At 42.4% G+C, this 18,536-nt stretch overlaps 2 protein-coding genes across 15 annotated transcripts in view; one reads left to right on the plus strand and one right to left on the minus strand.

The window, feature by feature from the left end:
• Positions 1-288: 288 nt before the first annotated feature.
• Positions 289-6,712, minus strand: ORMDL1 (ORMDL sphingolipid biosynthesis regulator 1). 5 transcript variants are annotated; one of them, XM_065669917.1, is made up of 5 exons: positions 6,562-6,712; positions 6,172-6,236; positions 4,966-5,163; positions 3,063-3,214; positions 289-1,731 (listed from the first exon to the last, which is right to left on the minus strand). In XM_065669917.1, the coding sequence occupies exons 3-5, from the start codon at positions 5,137-5,139 to the stop codon at positions 1,596-1,598; spliced, it is 462 nt and encodes a 153-aa protein (XP_065525989.1). In that variant the 5' UTR covers positions 5,140-5,163; positions 6,172-6,236; positions 6,562-6,712; the 3' UTR covers positions 289-1,595. The 5 variants fall into 5 exon arrangements, with proteins under 5 accessions (XP_065525989.1, XP_065525984.1, XP_065525988.1 ...); XM_065669912.1 differs by lacking the exon at positions 6,562-6,712 and having other exon boundaries at positions 4,966-5,715; XM_065669916.1 differs by lacking the exon at positions 6,562-6,712 and having other exon boundaries at positions 4,966-5,146; positions 6,172-6,227.
• PMS1 (PMS1 homolog 1, mismatch repair system component) overlaps positions 6,640-18,536 on the plus strand; it is a 48,548-nt gene continuing 36,651 nt past the window's right edge. For 3 of the 10 annotated variants that reach the window (XR_010610634.1, XM_065669902.1, XM_065669901.1), the window contains exons 1-3: positions 7,918-9,059; positions 9,682-9,835; positions 14,888-15,070. Coding sequence is in view for 9 of the 10 variants with exons in the window: in XM_065669902.1 (XP_065525974.1) it covers positions 8,845-9,059; positions 9,682-9,835; positions 14,888-15,070 (552 nt within the window). In the remaining variant the exon portion in view is untranslated. The other 7 variants (XM_065669906.1, XM_065669900.1, XM_065669908.1 and 4 more) reach the window with 7 other exon arrangements.

Below are 18,536 nucleotides of genomic sequence, written 5' to 3' on the forward strand. Positions count from 1 at the left end.
CCGCCAAACAGCAGGGCCCTGCCCCATAGCTGGGGCCTCGGCGCCGCTTAACGCCCGTCATCACCGCCCGGTGGCGGCAAACCTCCGCCAGTGCTTCAGAGCCCTGGCACTGGTACACTGAACAGTGACTCTCAACGGGCTGGCACTGCCTCACCAGGGTCAGTATGCAAGAGTAAGACAGGTATCACTGTACATACAAACACCACGCAGAATTAATTACTTCCAACGCATCACCTTTTTTTTTTTTTTTAAACAGCATCTTTATCAAGAAAGTAAACAGCCAGCAAATTGTCCTTGCAGGAACAGAAGTATGCCACTGTGGGCTTTAATTTTTTTCCAGCTCACTGGCTGTCACTGCAACCCAAATGCAAATAAAGTCTTAAACAGAGCCCTCTGTCAAACCTGAGCTGATCTTGGTTGGCAGATTTCAACATTCATCCTTTTCCAAGACAGAGAAATTAAGAGTTCAGGGCTCTACATGTACCTCCTTTCACTCTAATTCCAGAGTTGATTAAATACAAGATTACTCCATACCCTAACACAGCGTCCCCCACATTTCCAAGACATGCAAATCATCTATAACTTTTTTTTCTGCAAAATCATACAGTTAGTCCATGTGATTTGCCTATTCACCTACTTCTAGTTTGCCTTCTATTCTAACGCAGGACCTACACAGAGTTTCTCTTCTTGTGTTACAACTTGGTTGCTCTATAATGGAGCCGCTTCTCCTCCACCAGCAGCAGCAACCCTTTCCGCCACCATCACACATCTCTCAGCTACTGAAAAATAACCAATCAGTCAGAAAACAGTCAAAAATCCACACCATGAAAGAAATTTCAGAGTCTCAGAATGTGCCACGTAAGTCAGTAGCCTGGCAAGCAAATGAGATCAACACAGCAGTGGCAAGTTCTAAAAGCATACATAAACTGAGATATTGAGTTCATGTAGAAATCTCCTGAGCTGACATTTAAGGACTTTCTTCGGTCATTGTGACAAAAGAATAATCACAAGAACAGGTAAGGCATGACTGATCCCATCAGCTTATGCTGGCTGTAACACTACGTACTACAAGACAAACCTTTACAATGCAGGAACAAGTACAACCACCTACAATCCACACAGCAGAAACTAGGTACTCTCACTCAACCTAAGACTACAGCCTCACCAGTCCCTTGTGTGGAGGAGCCTGGATTTACATGTGAAGTTACCATTTGCATTATGGTTGACTGGGTGTTTGCAAAACACTGCTCTCTATTTCCAGCTGATACTCGCTGTTACTTCCTTACAGGTCACTTGCATCATGCAGGCATACATACAGTCTCAGTGGGGATTTCACTTTAGAGCTGGGCCTGCCCAGCTCTTCACGGAAATCTTTCTCTAAAGGTTTCCAATTCACATGTAGGTGTTTGAAGGCATCTTCTTACAAACTCAACTTTCATCCCAGACAATGCTGCAGGACGTAGGAACTGTATCTCAGCTGTAAAAGCATCTTTCATTGAATACAGTTAAGACACTAGGCACAGCAGACTACTCGATTCCTTCCTCCAGGGAGCAGCAGCAGCCGTGTCAGGGGCGGTCAGTGTCAAACCTTCTGCTTAGTATTTATTGATGCCAAAGATTCGAACGCCATGCAACTGTGGCAGCTTGGGGATGAGCACAGTCAGGAGGGAGGTCGTGTTGAGAATAAAGTGTGTTGAATCATACTTTGTGTAGAAACTCGCCAGGAAGTACCTGTGGTATAGAAAAGGGAGCAAACTTAGCTGATGACATCCTTGTCTGAAAAACAAACAAACAAAGCTAAGTAGAAGAAAGTGCTTTAGTAATCAGTACTAATTTACTGGTTAATCGCCTTTCTATTCCTATACTCAGTATCTCACCTGGGGCTCTAGAATATCTACAGCACAATTATGGACCTCTTCTTACCACCCTTCTCACAGTGGTGAAAAGCAACTCCCAGGTAGTGTCTTTCTCCAGCACTTCTTCCCACCCCTCAAGCTGAAGTCTGACTTCTGCAGCTACAAGCCTCATTTATGATATGAGGTTTAAGCATTTACACCAAAATCATTGCAGTTTTGCTACCCTAGCAAGCTGAGTGAGGAAATATTTAACATTTTTCAGTGCAAAAATCTCTTCTGCTGAGCACATCTGTGATAGGTATGACTTTAAAACGCTTCTGATCTGGCAGATGTTTCCAGAACTATTTTTAAGCTAGTCCACAACCTGTTCGACTGCAAGAATAAGACAATGCGCCTCAGAAAATCAAATTCACTACCAGTTTCTTTACACTTTGAGCTAATAATTCCATCTCGGTCTTTGCAAAAACTGGTCACAGAAATGAGGCTATCACATTGTTGGGGTTTTGTTTTTTCTCCAGCAAAATGGCGATGTTGATTCAGCTACTTATGCGTTATTAGTGCATGAAGAGAACCATACACAAGTGTTACGAAAACAAAACCAACTTCCTAAACATAATGCGGGATCTTCCCCCCTGCCTCCCCGCCATGCAAGTGGACAACTTCCTTCAGGGAAAACAGACAGACTTTTTAAAGTTGGATATTAAATAGATGGTGTTACACACCGTGCCTTTGTCAACAGAGACAGGCAGGGTAGGATTTCTCATCGATTTACACAACTAGTTTAAACATACGACGATCTGTACAAAGCAGAACTGATACTCAAAATCCTGGACCCAATTCAGTGAAGGCTGCCACACTCCTTAGCACTCAGAAGTCACTGAAGTGTTAATAAATGCTGTCATGTGCCAGTTTGGATTTTCAGTATTTATGACTTCACTATTTCTTAACTTCAAGAGTTAACAGTAAGTTTTCCTCATTTCTTATCTTTAAAATCTGCCCCATTAATGACTGTACAAACTCTGACTTCAGTATGTGAACTGGAGTGTCAAAAGCTGCAGGACAAAAGATTGTTGGTAACCTGTAAACATGTGCTCCCTACCCCTGTGATGTAGAAACACACAAACAAGTGAAAAAAAAAAAAAAAAAAAAGCTTTTGAAATCATGATTTTATGATTCAGTTAATCCAGAATACAGTTTTGAACTCACAGAATTATAGGAGAGATTGTGAAGAATTTTCTTGAAGATGTAAACTGTACTCCATAATCCAGTTGTTCCCAGTGTGTTAGTAGCCTGGCTTTCCCCTGATCTGGTGTTTCAAAAGGAGTTCCCTTTACTGCATGCAAAAACACATACATTCCCTGGGGAAAATGAAAAAGGAACACAGTGGCACTTTTAGGTATGTTTTTTTTTAGTAATTTCTACATTGTTCAATGCATTGTAAAAACAGAGAGTAAAAGCATTCTCAGCCTGGTCTCAGCATTCTCAAAGCTGCTGGCCTGTAATGACAAATTATCACAGAGGAGGGAAAACAGAAGATTGGATGTGCCCCAGATTGTGCAGTCAGTGGCACAGTCAGAATTAAAGCCAAAGTCTGTGTGACATCCAATCCACTGCCTTGTCTTCGACATGAGATGACAAAAAAATTGCATGAAATGAAGACAATTTTAACCAGTACTGCCACAAGCTCAGGGCTGCTGCTGTGTATTACCACTTACCTAACACAGTGTTAGCTGAGTTAGGACATAGAATCTGCACAAAGCAAAATCTAGCTACAAATAATGCCAACATTACAAGAACTTTAAAGCTTTCTTAGCCCCAAACCAGCTTCAAACACTTGTAAGCTAACTACCAGCAAGCTGTTGAGTATCATCTGTCCATCTCTTTGCTGTTTCTTCTCTACCACATTGGACTTCACTTGTGATTGTTTCTATCTGATGGGAACATGCCATGTGTGCCCTGTTCCAAGAGATCAATGTGGGCCTACTGACTTCAGACAGGGGAGTCTATCCTCTTCCAGATTTAACAAACATTTGTTTTCTATCAAAGCGAGCACATCAGAAACTATAAAAGACTTTTGTTTTTTTTCTTTCAGGTCCTTTCTTATGCACATACAGAAATTGTTACAGAAAGCTTTATATAGAAAAAAATACGTGTCTTTTGAATTCTTATAAATGAAGTGAAATCTGAGCAAGTCCCTTCAAGTAATTTTCCCTTTTTCTTGTCTGGACCCCCCTGCCTGTTAACCTAAGAAAATTCATTAATTTGCTTAATGATGTTTGCAGCATCTCATTTTTAATACCTAAACCAAGAAGGCACTTTTAGAACAGACCCACGTGCTTACTTCATATTTTATTTTGCACTGGTAGTTGCAGAAAGGAGCACCAGAAATGCTTTCAACATCAGCTAAGAGTTTTCCAGTAGTGGAAATCCAAGATTTTGTTGTTTGTCAAACCATTCAAAGATTTGTTTCCCCAAAAGTATCATTTAAATGCTGAAATATGCAAAAGTGCAGTTTATACTTATCTTCCAGGGTTCCACTAGTACTTGCCAGGGCATGCTCTCATCTCTGTTGTCATTATAGCTACTTGCTATAATGAATTCGGTAAGGCATTTGGGAAATATTTAGTAATATTCATCTCTGCCAAGCATCATCTTCCCAAGACAGGCATGTCTGATGCTGACAATGATGCCGTACACAATGCTCTACTGACGCTTACAATTAGTTTTAAACTTATCTACAAAAATAAAAAGCTTGAATAAAAATAATTTTATTTTTTACAGGATTCAAGAGGATATTATTCCACCTCAGCCTTTAAAGTGAATTATCATCTTCCTAAATACGGAAGAAGCTATCATTTTGTTAAGGCTTCTTTGCTGTTAACCTTAGAAAGCTGTATTAGCAAACCACAAGTATGGCATAAAATGCTGGATTATGGCCCTCTTTTCATACACCACTCATCCTCCCCAAACCAGCCAGCTCATTTGTGGATAAGCCAAGCAGAGATGGGATTTCATTATCCATACAACTTGGCTATTTTTCTCTTCTCCTGCCACTAAAAATAAGTATGCATGAACAACTTCTCGAACTCTGTTACGAGAGGGTACTTACCAGGTTGTGAATCACATTTGTTAAAGTCCAGGCGACAGGCACACTAAAGAAAGGAATGCTGAGCAAGACAATGTGCAGCAGGCCAACTCCGAGCGCATACGTCAGCCACATTCCACGACTGTTCATCACCCGTGTGTTTGGATTTACCTCGCTGTGGGCAACGCCTACGTTCATTTTTACCCTATAGAACAAATCTGTCTGAAGATTGAGACTACTGTTAGACAGTACTTAACATGTACAGGTTTCAGATTGGATAATGGCTGTTTTAAATCAGCAGGCCTGGCAGCAAAACAATGCATAAGCCAAGATGTACCTCAAAATCTTCAAAGTATGGTTTATAGAGAAATCATAACAAAAAGGGCTGTTAGAAACCGTTTGTTTAAAAACTGCCCAAACAAATAAACCCCACAAGCTTGCTACAGAAGGGACATTTCAAAAAGAATAGCAAGCTGTGCTTTTCTCAGCTGAAGTTGCAAACCTGTAAGAAATCCAGATTTGGAACTCTTGCCCTCTAAATTCTTTTCTCCATCCACAATGATACCTGCAGTTCTTACCCACCTCTCGTATCAATTTTCCTCTTGTTTCTTGCTCATGTAATGGCTAGTGAAGAATTCTGCGTGTATCAATTACCCTGCTACCTACTGCTATAAAGAACACGGACTGATTGATGCTTTTCTTGCAGCAGAGTGCAGATTTCAGATTTCCTCCTCTCCCCACCGGTTAGTTTTGAGACATTTCCATCTTTCAAATCTGGATGAAATTAGCCAATGGGTTTTCTAAGCGACAGCCATACACAGAGATACAGAGAACAATTTCATAACACTGTTTTCATCAGGAGATTAACAACTTACGGCAAGTAACATTGTATTAAAATCTGTACTGATAATTATAAAAAATAATTGCATATTTCATACACAATCTGTGAGACTATTTGTATTGTTATGGGTCTGGGATGGAGACTTTTTAACTTCCTTATAAATCAGTCTACAAAGCACTGTTTAACCAACAAAAATAGCTTGCTTTTGGTTTGTTTTTTACACTGGCTCAGTGCCACAAGGTGCTGGTATTACAGCAATATTTTGCAATATTAACAGCGGATTATAAAAATAGATGCAATGACCCTGAAACTGAACCGTGACAGTGCTGACTTTAATCAATACTTATCGCAAACTATTTCAAGCCGTGCACTCGCACGGAACACGTTACCTGAGACGGGTGAAGCGAGGTTGTTCCTCCCTCCTTGGGATACAGCACCGCCGCCGAGCGAGCACCTGCACACACACTTCCACGTTACCTTCCACCTTGCCCTATCTTTCCTCTTTTCTTACTCACCCAGCCCGCCAGACCCGTTTTCCCTCACAGCGGCACAGCAGCAGGACCCCCGGCCTCCCCGCGGGGACGCCTCCCTTCCGGCCACGCACCATGCGGACTCCCCGCAACCCATCCTCCCTCCGCCACAGCCCACCGGGCCCCGACGCGGGCCTCAGGGCCGAGCCGGGCCCGGGTGCAGCCGCCGAGCGCCCCGGGACCTGCTCGTAAGCACAAGCAGCCACCCGGCCCATCTTCCCGGCCCCCGCCTCCCCGGCGCAGCCCCACCTTCCCGGGCACCCGCGGGCCGCGCTCTGACCGCGGCAGCCAAGAAGCGGCAGCTGAATGCTAGCCGCGGGCCGCAGGGACAGCCCGCCAGCCGCCCCGGGGGCAGGGCTGCCGCGGACGGGAGGGGCCCGGCCACCCGCCCGCACCGCCCACCGAGCGGCGGCGGCAGTTGGGAGAGGGGCGGTGCGTACGCGGAGGTAGCGCAGCCGCGGAGCCTACCGGGGGGCGGGCGCCTGGGGAAGGCCGGAGGGCGCGGGGCTGCTGCCTGCCCTCGAGTCCTGGCCGGGCGAGGGCGGTTTTTGCCTCTGGCGGCTGCCTTCACCTCAGCGGGAACCGCTGCCGCCCAGGGACGGGCTAGGGCCTAGGGGTAGGCCTGGGCCTGCCTGGGCGCGGCGTCCCGCTCCCCTCTCCGTGTGCGACCAGGCCCCGTGAGGACCGCAGCCCGCACGCCGGGCCCTCCATTCAGCTGCCCTCATCTCGCCGCCGGGCGGCGACGCGAGCTTAGTCCCCCGTGCTTTTCGTAAGGGAAAGCGGAACCGGGAGCTGGGGACTGTTGGTGTGGGTTTAGGTAAACTCAGGGGTGACCGCCGCGGGTTTTATCTGCAGCTTTCGTCCCTTTCGTTTCCACCGAGCCGGTGGACTCCCGAGGAAGGTGGCTGTGGGAGCGGGGTTGGGGTGCTGCCCTACAAATCTGTGAGGCTGCGACTGTGAAGTTTAGGGAGGTTTTGTCTGCAGTTTATGTGCTGTTGCGTAGTATTACAGCTGCCTAGAGAGCCCCTGTTGCAGGGGTGTCTGACTTTGCTTAGAGGGGTAAACGGATTGCGTTCAGTGGTGCTGCTCAAGGAGAGAAACCACTGCCTTCCCACCGAGCACAGATTATAGCATGCCTAGTGAAAAGTCGTAATAGTAACGTGGCTTGAGCTGAAATATGTATCTTTTATATTAGATATAAGGCAGAAGTTCTTCCCTGTGAGGGTGCTGAGGTGCTGGTGCAGGGTGCCCAGAGAAGCTGTGGCTGCCCCATCCCTGGCAGTGTTTAAAGCCAGGCTGGACAGGGCTTGGAGCACCCTGCTCTAGTGAGAGGTGTCCCTCTGGAACTGGATGAACTTTAAGGCCCCTTCCACCTCAAACCTTTATCCGTTCTTTTAGCTGAAAGTAATCAAGGGTTGGATGTATTTGCGTAGGTAGCAAGGTGCCCCTGAGATGTGGTCAGCATAGCTTTATGTCCTCCCTTTGCCATCCAGTGAGCAGTCAGTGCAGGGCCCTGTAGGGTGTGGTTTGGGTCCAGGGGAGGGGAGGGTAGTCCAGGAGCTGGTTTCTTTCCCAAACCATCTGCATCAGTAACACCTCATGGACAGTTTGTCTTTGCAATATGTAACGTTTCTGTTTTAAGACCCTCCCATGTCTTAGTGTCTTTTGGTAAAGATATCCAGCTCCGATCTGGTACTTGTCATTATTACTAAATCATGAAGCACTTTGACATGGGAGCCCTGTATAATGTGTGACTGTCTGGGGAAACCTGCCTCACTGATTGTGTGTACATGATTAATATTGGTCTGTCTTCAATAGCCCTATTCTGTGCTCCTTTTCCAGTTTGTTTGCTGGAACACATGATTTGTCAGATGTTTTTACCACATCTGAAAGGCAAACTCCCTTTGGAATATAAATAACAAGTATAAAGAGAAAATATCTTTGTAGCAGTTCTTAAAAAGCTTTAATGCTGCTTCCTCTTCAAAACACTGTACTTTTTTTTTTTTTTTTTCCCCCAAGTAACCATGTTTTTGCTTTTGTCTTTTATGTTTAAAGAGTGGCAGCCTTTAGAAGGATATCAAGGCAGAGAGAAGTGTCCTGTAATTGTTTTATCAGCTGCATACACCCTGCAGGATAGTGGTGCTCTGGGGTGTTGGTTGCAGTCCCCCACTGTGACCTGATTGTGTTGGGAGGAAATCTGGGTTGGTTCCATTCCTCCACACATGCTCGTATCCTTGGGATGGGTGCTGAGTGTGCTGTGTTGTCCAGCAGATAGCTTTGACTGAATCAGTGGGGCAGCCAGGACTGCTGGGATTCTTTCCCCCTCAATGTAAATAACACAACCTAGTAAAGAGCGCTGCTGTGAAGAGAAGAAACCCAGGTCTGAACTGTTCTTGGGGTGCAAAGAGCTGTCTAGCAATGGTCTTTGTCCCCCCTTCCTCACACACATGAAAAACTGGTTGAGTTCTTTGTGTCAGTCTAGAATAAAGTTACCAGAGATTTTTCCTGTGTCTACTTGGGTACTTAAACAGTATGCAAAACAAAACTAAACAGCATGCAAAAATTTGCAGATCCATTTACAATCTTTTCATAATAGAGTGTCTGTGTAATGATGCAGGAATTTTACAAACCTTTGTAAGTGTTTTCAATGGTAAAAAACAGGTATCTCCACTGGCTTTTGATACAAGGCATCTTCAGTTAAAAGATACAGAGGCACAGAAATACACTGACTTGTCTCGGGATACAGAGTAAGTCATATCAGAAAGGCAAGGTTATAATTCAGAAGATTTTTTGTTCCTTTCTTCATTATTACTAGTAGATCTCAGTGCCACTGAATATGACTTCTGCATCAGCACCACTGTGCTTCCTCCCTGCTTCTTTCCCAACTCTAAACCAGTTACCTTCAGGTTGTATTTCTTCCATGATTTTTTTATATACTGGGAATTTTATTTATCAGTGCTGAAATCAGGTCTGGTGCTGGGTAAATATCCTAGCTGAAGACATTTCTTACTACCACTCTGCATTACCATCTGGTCTGTCTACTTTTGGAATTGCAGGATATCAGCCACGTTACAGTAGTTTAGCGGAGATGAGTACATAAGTGAGAGGTAATACACTGTTTTGCTCAGTATTTCTCTGAATTCTTAGTTTTTCATTAGAAGTTTAATCTACTTAAAATAGTGGTTTTCAGTCTAGACCAGTGTTCTGTTTCTTCTACAAGTCAAACTTCTATTGACTGCTCCTACTGTATATTGAAAATTGTACTCTTCAGCTGTTTATGCTTCACCCACATTTAAAAGATGCTGTGAAACAATTAACTAGAAGTGTGTATTTGTAATGTGGCTCATATTGTCTTACCTTTCTACACAGTGTCTCTGAATCTTATTCCACGATGAAACAGCTTCCAGCAGAGACTGTTCGTCTCCTCTCAAGTTCTCAGGTGATTACATCAGTTGTCAGCGTGGTGAAGGAGCTGATAGAAAATTCCTTGGATGCTGGTGCCACAAATATTGATATTAAACTGGTAAGTCCCCTTTCTTTCTCTAACAAAGAACTGAATGTAAAATAAGAGGCAAGGGAAGTTGTTCCGCTGCAAATATATTTTTTAGGCTGTGAAGGTTTGGGGAATGAAAGGGTATTAATAGTATTTATACATATATATTTTAACATCAACTGCAAATGGTCCAAAACCACTTTCCATTAATATTTTTGAGGCCCCACTGAAACAGTAAGGCATATTTGTGCTCCTGAGTGTATCTTGGGGTAAACCCAGAAACTTCTTTAGTACTTCTTTTTCTACTTGCAAATTACCTTTCCTGGCTAATAGTTTGTTCAACAAGGTGTTGGGCTTAAGTTTCACTGCTAAATTGACATGTTCAATGCTCACTACAAAATATTGTCAGGAAGATGAAAATGGAAACAATAGAAAATGTTGATGGCCATGTTAGATATTTTTATAATATAAATTACCACATGGTGAACTCTGGATACTGCTAACATTTTTACAAGATATTAAAAAAAGTTGGCATATTACTCAAGGATAGTTTGGGGTGGTGTGGGGGGGGGGTGGAGGGGCAATAATTACAATATATGTATATATATATAATTACATTTACATTATTGCGTGTAATAAAGAACTACATAATTGCTTGTAATAAAGAACTTGTGCTTTTTTCCTCAGATTGGATTAAATGGCAAACATTAGTTTCTCTTGCTGCCTTGAGTATTTCTGGTTTTGCGGTGTTTTGTCTACAGCTGCTTGGTATTGGCATCTCCTACTTTGTAAGAAAGTGTGTTGTTACAATCTGTATAAATCGATGTATCCAGAATTGCATCCAGTTTCCTTTCCTGCAAATAACAGTGAATGTATAAGCTATTCTTGAATTAAGTGTTAGACAAATGCTCTTAATTAGGAGGGAAATCAATTTTCTGCTTGTTTCTCTATCCATGTCACTGCTTTCTTTTCTGAATGAGTCTCAAGTGCTTTCCATCTGAGTCTCCTGCAGATATTAAAGAACATGCTTATTTGCTGTTTGCCTTAAGTGAGTTGAAGGTACTTCTGTGATCTGTGATGACCTCTATCATCTCAATATGTAGGCTGAATAGTGTCTTGTTTTATGAGTGACTCCAAAGTAAGCAGTTTGTGCACAGTTCTGGGGATAAGATATTAGACTCAAATCCTGTGAGCTGATCAGTAACTGCAGAAAGTCAACAGAAGGTTTTAAAGCCTTCAAAAATTGTTAGAACAAACCTTGTCTTTTACTGGAGTGCCAATATAGAGTCATGCAGATAGTGGGGGAAAAGCCATCTAATCACTGTGGGTTTCATGCTGCAATAACCAGCTGTTTCCATCATGAGAAGTCCCAAACTAATTAAAAAGAGTATTTTTAACCATTTCTAGTGCATGAGTCATCTCCACTACTCTTAGATTTTTTTTGTCAGTGCAGGCTAATCCAAATCACTGTATTTCTAGACCAAACAAACCTGGCTTTACAGAGGTTGTCAGTTTTCAGTGAGTAAACAAGATTTGCTGATTGTTCTTCTGTGGGTTCTAGGGGAGAAGAAGAAACCTGTGCTTTGCACAACTGTAGAACAGTAATACTGAAAAATAGTGGATTTTTTTTTCTGTGACTTTTTGTAATAATATTTTTATATCAAAGTGCTGTTTTAATTGCATGAAATTTAAATAAGGTCAACCACATAATGACACCCACTCAATGACCACCTAACTCTGGATTAGTTCAAAAGCATCAGGGAGAATGGAAACTTTGAAATTTAATTTTACAGCTTGATTTTTTTTATTTTTTTTTTCCTGAAACTTGCAGAATTTTCATTGTTTTAACCTCTTCTAGGTGGATTAGGAAGGCTAGCTGATTTCTGCAGACTGATTCGATTTGTCTGAACAAAGACGGGAATGGCTTTTTTGAGACAGATAAGAGTTAGCCTGCAGGTGGAATGGTTCTCAGGTAGAAACCATGGAATGGTCTGTTGTGGTGGCAAGCTTTGGCTAGTGCTTTATTTTTGTTAACTTGTTTGATCAAACTGCAATAGGTGATGTTACTGAGCATCTTTGCACTGTGTATCAATCAGCTTTTACTCAACACTGGGAAAATATCAGCTTGTGTTGTAGTTTTAGATAATGTGATATTTAATTTCAATTGAAAGCCGATCATTTGACTACAAACTGAACTGTGGCCTTCCTGTAAGGTGTCGAGTGGCATCTATTTATTAATTTGAACCTCAGCTTTGTTACTTTTAGGAATACAAACGTGGTGGAGCTTGCATTGTTGTTAGCAGCACAGTCAACTGCCTCTGAAGTATGACTGTGCATTAAGCATATATAGAATTATGTTTTTATTCTTGATATGATGTCCTGGCTTCAGGTTAAAATATGCCAAAAAAACACTATTGAAAGAATGTAATTGCTTGTGTATGGATAAAGAGACTTCATGGACATCAGGCTGTCAGTTTTCCTGACTGACATCTAACAGCAGGAATTTATGAGGATAATCTGCACAGTCTGACTGAGACCTGCATATTTTAATAGAGACAATGAGCAATAGCCTGTGTCAGTAGTTGGAGCAAAGTTGGGATTTGAGAACTGTGAATCTTAGCTACAGGTTTTCTACTGTTGTCCGAAATGGCCGTTGTAAAAAAGGCAGACACTCGTTTCTGCACCGTTTTTTTCCAATGCATGAAGTGGAAGCTTTAAGCCTTAGAACATTCGCAGAGGAAATTCACCTTGGGGTTAAGTTCTGCCATACACCTGATCGTTCCCACCACCTGAAAAACGAAGTCCTACATCCGTCTGCATGGCATTGCTAAACATTTCTGTTTCTTGCAATCCATTCATCTTGCTAATACAAAAGAAAAGTAACCCAGCAAGAGAAGTGGATTATTTGTGCCAGTTTAATAAGCTGAATTGACCTTAGAGCTCTCATGAGTTACAGAACTGTAGCTGAAACAAAGATGGGACCGTGTAGCCGTGAACAAAAGAGAGGGGAGTTGAATCAAATGGTGATCTGGTAGAGCAACTTAAGCGTACCATGGGATCATGATCTCAGTAGTGTTTAGGTCATGTAACATGATGGAGGGTGTTATGAAGAGTGCAAAGTTTAAACACTGTAATATTTTGTGTGAGACATGTGCAAGTGAAAATAGGTAATATTAGAAAAGAAATAGACTCATTATTGTAACGTTCTAATGAAAGCTGCATAGGATAAACCTTGCTTTTCCTAAGCAGTTAAGTGGTTTGGAAGTAATAATTAGAATGGAAACAGGGATTTCTTGTAAAATGCTCAAAGCCTTCAATAGTGCACACAGCCACAGGATAGAAGGTTTCCTATTTATATCTCCTAATGTGTTTTTATGTTCAGATGAGATGTATTATGTTTAGCTGAGTTGTGACAGCTTTAGGTTCTGTTTTGCTTTCCAGTGGGAGGATTGTTTTTTCACCTGGAGGTAGCTTTAGCACCATTCATTAATGTGTAAAGTGAAAGGTACCCACATTTCTATTTTGCATCCATTAAATATATATAGTTTTATGCCTACCTTAGAGAACTGTGATGTTTCCTAATGAAGATCATGTTTGCACACAGATAATGCCTTTAGATACCTTCCTTTTGTTTTTGTGTTAGTTTTTTACTTCAAGAAATAACCCTGGGAGCACACTGTATTTTTTCATAACTGTTTTCAGTATATGTGTGGATGGGACAACAAGCTTAGTTGTGTTTAATCAGTCAGCTTTCTGTGAGCAGCCATCATGTGCTCTGCACAGTATCAGTGGTGGCAGCCACTCATTAAAGAGATTCTTTCTAAGCAAAACCAGTTTTAGGGTTGCCCAGATGTATTACTCACTGCAGCACATTTTTCTGCATGTTGCATCATAATCTTTCAAATAGCCAGGCATGCTTCTGTGAAAGAAGTTTAGTGATCCTGCAGCTCTAATTACTTTCTCTTTCTGGCCTATGGTTCTTTTGGGTGTGATTTACATGTGTAAGTTATAATGTAGCTGGAAGGAAGCATTTGTTTGCTGTACCTTTTTGAGATGTTATAGAACCTGGATTCCATCTTCCATCTAGCTCTCCTCATTATCTGGCTTTTCAGAGGTTGTCCCTACTTATGTTAGTACTTATTGAAATGACTCATTTCAATTAGGATTCAGGGAAATATGTATTGCATGTATGTAAAGGTAAATCACAAAGACTGAACTTTACTTCCTTGAAAGCTGTTTTTAAAAGAGCATCTAGGAACCTTTACTTCTTCCTGTAAAGTATTATACCTCTTCACAAGTTTTTGTTTCTGCCCCCATTAGAATTTCAGCTTCTGTATACTGAGACATGGTAGAGAGACCAGAAAACTACTGAAGTCACATAAGTCAGTGCTGAAATTGAAAACAGTTGTGAGGACCCACTGATGGATGTGGGTCTGTTTGTGGGGATTTAAAATCAAAAAAGATACCAAGTAGGTAAGAGAGGTGAAGAGAGGTCAAAAAGTCCTTAGCTTTCCAGCTATTGATCTCTTTCTGAGCTTAGGGTTTGCAGATTTCATCAGAGTGGTTTTTTTTAATTACTCAATTACTGTTTTGATTTTAGTGTACTTGTATTAATGTGGTGTTTCCAAACTCTAGGGTATGAATGGTATTGATTAGAGAAGCCATAAAAAGGGGAAGTTCAGGTTAGATATAAGGAAGAAGCTCTTTACTGTGAGGGTGGTAAAAGAAGTGGTAAATGCTCCATCCCTGGCAGTGGTCAAGGCCAGATTGGCCAGAACCTTGGGCAGCATGGGCTAGTGTGAGATGTCCCTGCCTATGGCAGGGGATTGGAACTAGCTGATCTTAAGGTCCTTTCCAACCCTAACTATTCTATGATTCCGTGGTCATAACATGTAGTAGGTTGTTTTTTAACATTTATTTATTTATTCATTCACTCATTTATTTATTTTTAAGCAGAGGCATTTAATGGTTGCTCAGTTTCTACAGATAAGCAAGTTAGAAGCTGTAACCTTAACTGCTTCAAACTTTCTTTCTAGTCATTCAGTTGTTCTAGTGCTCAGTTATGCTTTGTTCTTTTTCTAGGAGAATTATGGGTTTAACAAAATAGAAGTAAGAGACAATGGCAATGGAATCAAGGTTGCTGATGTTCCAGTTATGGCAATTAAACACTACACCTCAAAAATAAGCTGTTCTGAGGATCTTGAAAGATTGACAACGTACGGTTTCCGTGGGGAAGCTTTGGGATCAATTTGCAGTATATCAGAGGTAAGCAGTTGCTATAAATGCGTTGAATCTCTTGTTTCATGATTATTTTGTTGTGTGTGTGTGATTGTTAAAATATCAGTGTAAAGACTTTAAATTTGTTCCAGCAGCCTGCCGATGGTGTGTTTTCTGAATAGTTTGGTTTGTGTATGCTGTGTTTTACCTGCTCACAGAAGCCATGTCATACAGTTAAGAAGCAGTATGGATTTCTTGTTGGTGTCAGTCCTGCCTTTCTGTCATACTCCAGCACTCCATTTCTTTTCCTCAGTCAGAAAAGGCTGGAGATAGGTTGCTTAGTGTTTTTCAGGGTAGAGATAATGATTACTTATATATACACATATAGATAGATACATGGTTCCTTAAAACACTGGCTTATCCTTCTTAGTGTTTAGTAGCAAATATAATGTCAAAGGGTATGGCTGAGTTTGCTCCTTGAATTAGGGTAAATCAAAATGAGGTGGTGGCCAGGATAAATAACTTTAGAGAACTGATGGCCCACATAGCTACCATTCTAGTAATGATTTCTGCCTTGATGTTATCTAGGTGATTGGCAGTCATGGGATGTTGCTGGGCTCCTTATTGCTCTTTGACATGTGTATGACTGCAGTTGCACAAACTTTGTTGTCTGTATGAGTAAACAGGAGCCTGTACCCTGACCTGAGTCTGATCCATATGTTTGTGTTAAGAGGACTGACAGTGTACCGATATTTGGAATTTAACTTGTTGGCTGAAAGTAAGTGCATTTGTTCAAAACCCTCTGAAAAATGTTCAGTGTTAAGGGCCTAGCATCTGCCTGTTCCATTGTGCTCTGCCTTTCTGTATTCACGTTGTGCAAAGGTCAAGGTTCAGATTCTTCTGTCTGCCAAGCATTAGATCCTGTATGACAATACTGATAACTTTGTCTGATTAGAACCGCCAGCTGTCAAGGTCAGGAGAAGATGTTACAGCTTGACTCCTTGCTACCTTGGGCTACATTCATTTTGCAGTAAGCAGAAGTGGATTGTGTTTTGGATGGAGATTTCCAAAGATGCTTTCAAAAGTGTTGGTGTTTTGACAGATGATGATGGACCTCAATCATTGGCTCTTTCTAATGAGTCGTCAGAACAGAATGCCATCTGTTCTGTCTTTATAATCAGCTCTATGGTACATTTCATAAGAGATGGGAGGCGGCCTGAGTGTATCAAGTACTTTAATAGGTATTACTTTAAACTTTGAATCAGTAATTATGTTTATTATATGTTCCTGGTATTAATTGCATTCTGCCTACCCAAACTGCCCCCTGAAGTTTCAGTTAAGACGTAATTTACTATTGGCCCTTAAGTAGGTCTGTAATACTGTCAGTTCCATGTAATCAAGTACTGTGATTCATAGGAGGCACTAAAGTAAACCATAATATCATGAAACTCTGTGTGTGATAACCTTTATGTCTTTCAGGTGGTTAAAGTGCACTGATTCTGTTCAAAATGTTGATACCTCAACTCGAGGAACTGTAGTTTTATTTAACTTCTAGTTTATGACTGGCCTTGCTAAATCTGATCTGTTTATTACCTTAATAGCTTACAAAACATGCTGCCACTGATTGCTAGATGTGTTTGGGTGCAGAAAGATAATGTACTGTTTGTTTGATAGGAGTTGTGTTTGTGAAATCTCACATGAATTTAAGAAGCTGTCATAGTGTGCCTTCCCTCATAAATGATGAAAAGGCAAAATTATCAGTAGATTTAGTTGTTTGTTTAACCTGTCTTAGAATCTCATGGGGGATTTCAACCACCCTGACATCTGTTGGAACGATGGCACTGCACGGCACAAGCAATCCAGGAGGTTCCTCGATTGTGTGGAAGACAACTTCCTTCTGCAAGTAATAGAGGAGCCGACAAGGAGAGGTGCCATGCTTGACCTTGTGCTCACCAACAGGGAACGGCTTGTTGAGAATGTGGTACTCCAGGGCAGCCTTGGATGCAGCGATCACGAGATGGTCGAATTTGAGATCCCCAGGAGAGTGAGAAGAGCGTGTAGCAAGCTCACTGCCCTGGACTTCAAAAGATCAGACTTTGGCCTCTTCAGGAGCCTGCTTAGTAAGGTTCCGTGGGAAATAGCCCTGGAGGGCAGGGGGGCCCAAGACTGTTGGTTGATATTCAAGGATCACCTGCTACAAGCTCAGGAGTGCTGCATCCCAACTAGAAGGAAGTGCCGCAGGAGGGCCAGGAGACCTCCTTGGATGGATAAGGAGCTGCTGAGGAAAATTCAAAGGAAAAAAGAGGCTTATAAAAAATGGAAGCAAGGACAGGCGGCCTGGGTAGAGTACAGGGATGTTGTCCGGGAAGCTAGGGACCAGGTTAGGAAGGCTAAGGCCCAGTTAGAATTAAACCTAGCCAGGGATGTTAAGGATAATAGGAAGGGATTCTACAGGTACGTAGCAAACAAAAAACAGACTAGGGACAAAACAGGCCCCCTGAGGAAGCTTTCGGGAGAACTGGCTATGCAGGATTTGGAGAAGGCTGAGGTTCTGAATGACTTCTTTGCCTCAGTCTTCACTGGCAAAGGCTCTGACTGCACCACCCAGTTCTTAGAAAGTAGATGCAGGGGCTGTGAGAATGAAGACCTTGGGCCCACTGTAGGAGAGGATCTGGTTCGAGACCATCTTAAAAATCTGAACGCACACAAGTCCATGGGACCTGATGGAATCCATCCGCGGGTCCTGAAGGAGCTGGCGAATGAAGTTGCTAAGCCACTGCCCATCATATTTGAAAAATCATGGCAGTCAGGTGAAGTTCCCGACGGCTGGAAAAAGGGAAATATAACCCCCATTGTCAAGAAGGGGAAAATGGAAGACCCAGGGAATTACAGACCAGTCAGTCTCACCTCTGTGCCTGGCAAAATCTTGGAGCACATTCTCCTGGCAGGCATGCTAAGGCACATGAAAAACAACAAGGTGCTTGGTGACAGCCAGCATGGCTTCACTAAGGGGGAATCCTGCCTGACCAATTTGGTGGCCTTCTACGATGGGGCTACAGAATTGATGGATAAGGGTAAAGCAGTTGACGTCATCTACCTGGACTTGTGCAAAGCGTTTGACACTGTCCCACACGACATTCTTCTCTCTAAATTGGAGAGATATCAATTTGATGGATGGACCACTCAGTGGATAAAGAACTGGCTGGATGGCTGCACACAAAGAGTTGTGGTCAATGGCTTGATGTCTGGCTGGAGACCGGTAACGAGTGGTGTCCCTCAGGGATCGGTGTTGGGACCGGTCTTGTTTAACATCTTCGTCGCTGACATGGACAGTGGGATTGAGTGCGCCCTCAGCAAGTTTGCCAATGACACCAAGCTGTGTGGTCTGGTTGATACGCTGGAGGGAAGGGATGCCATCCAGAGGGACCTTGACACGCTTGTAAGATGGGCTGATGCCAACCTTATGAAGTTCAACCACGACAAGTGCAAGGTCCTACACCTGGGTCGGAGCAAT

The sequence above is a fragment of the Lathamus discolor genome, chromosome 3 (assembly GCF_037157495.1).
Source record: "Lathamus discolor isolate bLatDis1 chromosome 3, bLatDis1.hap1, whole genome shotgun sequence".
Lineage (NCBI taxonomy): Eukaryota > Metazoa > Chordata > Aves > Psittaciformes > Psittacidae > Lathamus > Lathamus discolor.

Bases quoted from the DNA above. Each gene is read 5' to 3' on its own strand.
- ORMDL1 (XM_065669917.1), bottom strand. From the start codon at position 5,139: ATGAACGTAGGCGTTGCCCACAGCGAGGTAAATCCAAACACACGGGTG. The intron at 3,215-4,965 runs GTAAGTACCCTC...CATTTTCCCCAG, and splicing joins CAAATGTGATTCACAACCTG to GGAATGTATGTGTTTTTGCA. The intron at 1,732-3,062 runs GTGAGTTCAAAA...TCTATACCACAG, and splicing joins ACAATCTCTCCTATAATTCT to GTACTTCCTGGCGAGTTTCT.